General features: G+C 57.6%; 1 protein-coding gene across 1 annotated transcript in view; it reads left to right on the forward strand.

The window, feature by feature from the left end:
* Positions 1 to 2,108: 2,108 nt before the first annotated feature.
* The window catches only part of BCL2L10 (BCL2 like 10), a 3,620-nt gene continuing 2,942 nt past the window's right edge, over positions 2,109 to 2,786 (forward strand). Inside the window, exon 1 of the mRNA XM_057369854.1 lies at positions 2,109 to 2,573. Within this exon, the coding sequence (XP_057225837.1) occupies positions 2,172 to 2,573 (402 nt within the window). The 5' untranslated portion in view covers positions 2,109 to 2,171. The remainder of the gene's footprint in view (positions 2,574 to 2,786) is intronic.

Below are 2,786 nucleotides of genomic sequence, written 5' to 3' on the forward strand. Positions count from 1 at the left end.
GGTAAATCCAGATCTACCAGAAGATTGCTTCTAGAATATCTTCTGGAAATACCCAAGGTGAACCACAGCAAACAAGACTTRAAAGTACCTGAAATGCCATCTCAGCTMCCCCTGCATTCAGGARGCCAGAAWTTARGTTGTTTTCCTGCTCAGAAGGATCRCAGCTAATGGAATGTTTTCTTTCCAGAATCCTTATTGCCGTACCCAGGAATGAACTGAAAAATGCAGAGTATATGTTTTGTGGGAGCTCCTTGTGTTGCAGCAGGATGCCAGTGAAAGCTGGGCACTGAAATGGTGTTGAGGGCTCAGGTTATCCCTGTTAGGTAAACCAGATGTGTAGATCATCTGGAGATGCTGCAGTTCAGCTTTCTGTCTTGTCAGRAGAGACCTGAGCTGTGGCCAGCTGTGCTCTCCACTTCAGTGTAGGTTCTGTGGTCAGCATGAAGGTGGAAGTGCTCAATTTAGTGGCTGAAAAAAGCACCTCCTTAATTTAGGTGCATTGTTTCATTTCCTCTCTTCTGAGGGGCTGGGGAAAGTGCTGAGCCAGCTTGTTGTGAGTGACATCAGTGCCCAAACTGTCACCAGATACAGCCAGAATGAGTTTGACACGGCATCTTGCACTTTTGCATGGAAAAATGCTGTAGGCTTTGCACTTCAGGGCCACTGCCTTTGGTGTCACCTGTGAAAATCCCCTCTTTGTTCCTGACTTAAAGGTGAAAATTATGAAATCAGGATGGGCCTCAACTTCCCATCAGATAAATGACACTTTGAGGAACAGGACACTCAAGTACCTATTGTATTTTTTATTCACTAAAGGGTGTCCAGGGAAGCTTTGGAAAACCCAGCGTTTTGAGATTTTCCCCCCCATTGGTCTGTCAAACTGTTTGTGTCAGAAACATCGCTATTCCATAAACGTGCGGAGAGAAGGGAGCTATAGGTGGGGCAGTCACTATTGGACGGCTCCATCCTGTTAAACAAAAATGCTATATAAACAGGAAGGGTGGAAAAGGATATTGCTAGAGAAAGAGCAACCTCTCCCTCTTGCACTCCTGCTGTGAGGAATGCAATAGGAAATTCCAKCTCCAGGATTAACAATCGTAAGGAAAAATAGTTTTTAAAGCACGCGTGTAAAGCTCTAGTGAAAAGTAAAGATCTCATTCCAGCTACTGCTCTAGCACATGAAACAGACTGTATTTCCCTGCTTCAAAACAAAAGCCAAATACGGGGATGTAGAACTAAAGTTTGCCTTAGGAGGGACCCGAAGGCATCAGGCCAGTTCTTGATAGTGATCGGAGAAATTGCAACAGGATTGGTTCCAACCACCTATTTTTAGGTTTTCTAATGGGGATGTAGAACGGAGACAACTGTATCTCAAGGCAGATGGAGCGAAGCCAAGCAGCCTTGTGCTGAGGCGTTGGGCACCTTCAGCCGGTTGTGGGACGAGAGGAAAGAGCGTGAGCCGGTGCCAGGCGGCTGAGCACAGCCACGCTTCACCCCAGGCACCATCAGAGCCTGGCCTGCRAACGGCACAGAGCAGGACACCCTGTGCCGGGGCTGCCACGGGCTTGGGGCGGTGCTTGGGGAGCCTCGATGGACTGTGCAGCAACCGGCGGTGCTGGAGCTGCGAGGGCAGGGGCGGCTCCGGGTGACAAGTGACACCGCTTGGTCAGCGTGGTTCTCAGCCGTTTGATCTTACACCGGCAGTGTGGAGGGCCCGGCCTCTGCACCATGACGGTCCCAATCCTTTAGTTAGCCTATGTGCTCATCAAACGCCACTGTATTTGCTGGGTAAATACACAGGCCACTTACCCCATGATCCTGGAAAAGTTACATCTCCTTTGACGCAAAGAATACTGGTTCGGGCGGGCTACAAATGTGGAACAAAAACAAAATCCCAAAGGAATTAAAACAARTATTTGAGACCCAGCACCCGATAACTGAGAGGGTCCCTGGGTTCCCCGGGAAGGCCCGCACACGCCGGTCCAGGGCAGCAGGCGGTCCCCTCACAAGGGGAACGTGCCCGCCCGCCCGCCGCGCTTGGCCCCGCCCTGAGGGAGGGAGGGAGCGCCGGGCCGGGCCGGGCCGGGCTGGGCTGGGCCGGGCCGAGGGGCCGCCCCGCCTCTTAGTCGGCGGCAGCTGCTGCTGCGGGGCCGCCGCCGTGGGCAGCCGCCATGCCGCGCTCGCTGAAGGAGGAGACGCTGCTGCTGCTGGAGGATTACTTCCAGCACCGCAGCGGCGGCGCCGCGCTGCCCTTCAGCCCCACGGCGGCCGTGCTCCGGCGGGCGGCGGCCGAGCTGGAGCGGCAGGAGCGTCCCTTCTTCCGCTCCTGCGCGCCGCTGGCGCGGGCCGAGCCGCGGGAGGCGGCCGCGCTGCTGGGGCGGGTGGCGGCGCAGCTGGAGGCCGACGGCGGCCTCAACTGGGGCCGGCTGCTGGCGCTCGTGGTGTTCGCCGGCACGCTGGCGGCCGCGCTGGCCGAGCAGGGGTGCAGCGACGGGCCGCGCTGCCTGGCCGAACACCTGGCCGCCTACCTGGCCGAGGAGCGCGGAGAGTGGCTGGAGGCRCACGGCGGATGGGTGAGCGGGGACGGGGCGGTGGGGGATGGCCTGGGGCGGGTGCAGGGACCCTCGCCCCCTCCCCGCTTAATAGGGCCGCGCAGCCCCCGGCTCCGTGCAGCGGCTCCTTCCGGGGGTATCGCCGGGGAGACGTGCCCTTGTCGCTGCCGGCGATGGGCGTGCGCGGCACCAGCGCGGAGCGTCCCCGGGGCTGCCGACCATCGGGACATGCGG

Source organism: Malurus melanocephalus, unplaced genomic scaffold, assembly GCF_030028575.1.
Source record: "Malurus melanocephalus ecotype Western Australia unplaced genomic scaffold, MMel_1.1 scaffold_116, whole genome shotgun sequence".
In the NCBI taxonomy this organism is placed as follows: Eukaryota; Metazoa; Chordata; class Aves; order Passeriformes; family Maluridae; genus Malurus; species Malurus melanocephalus.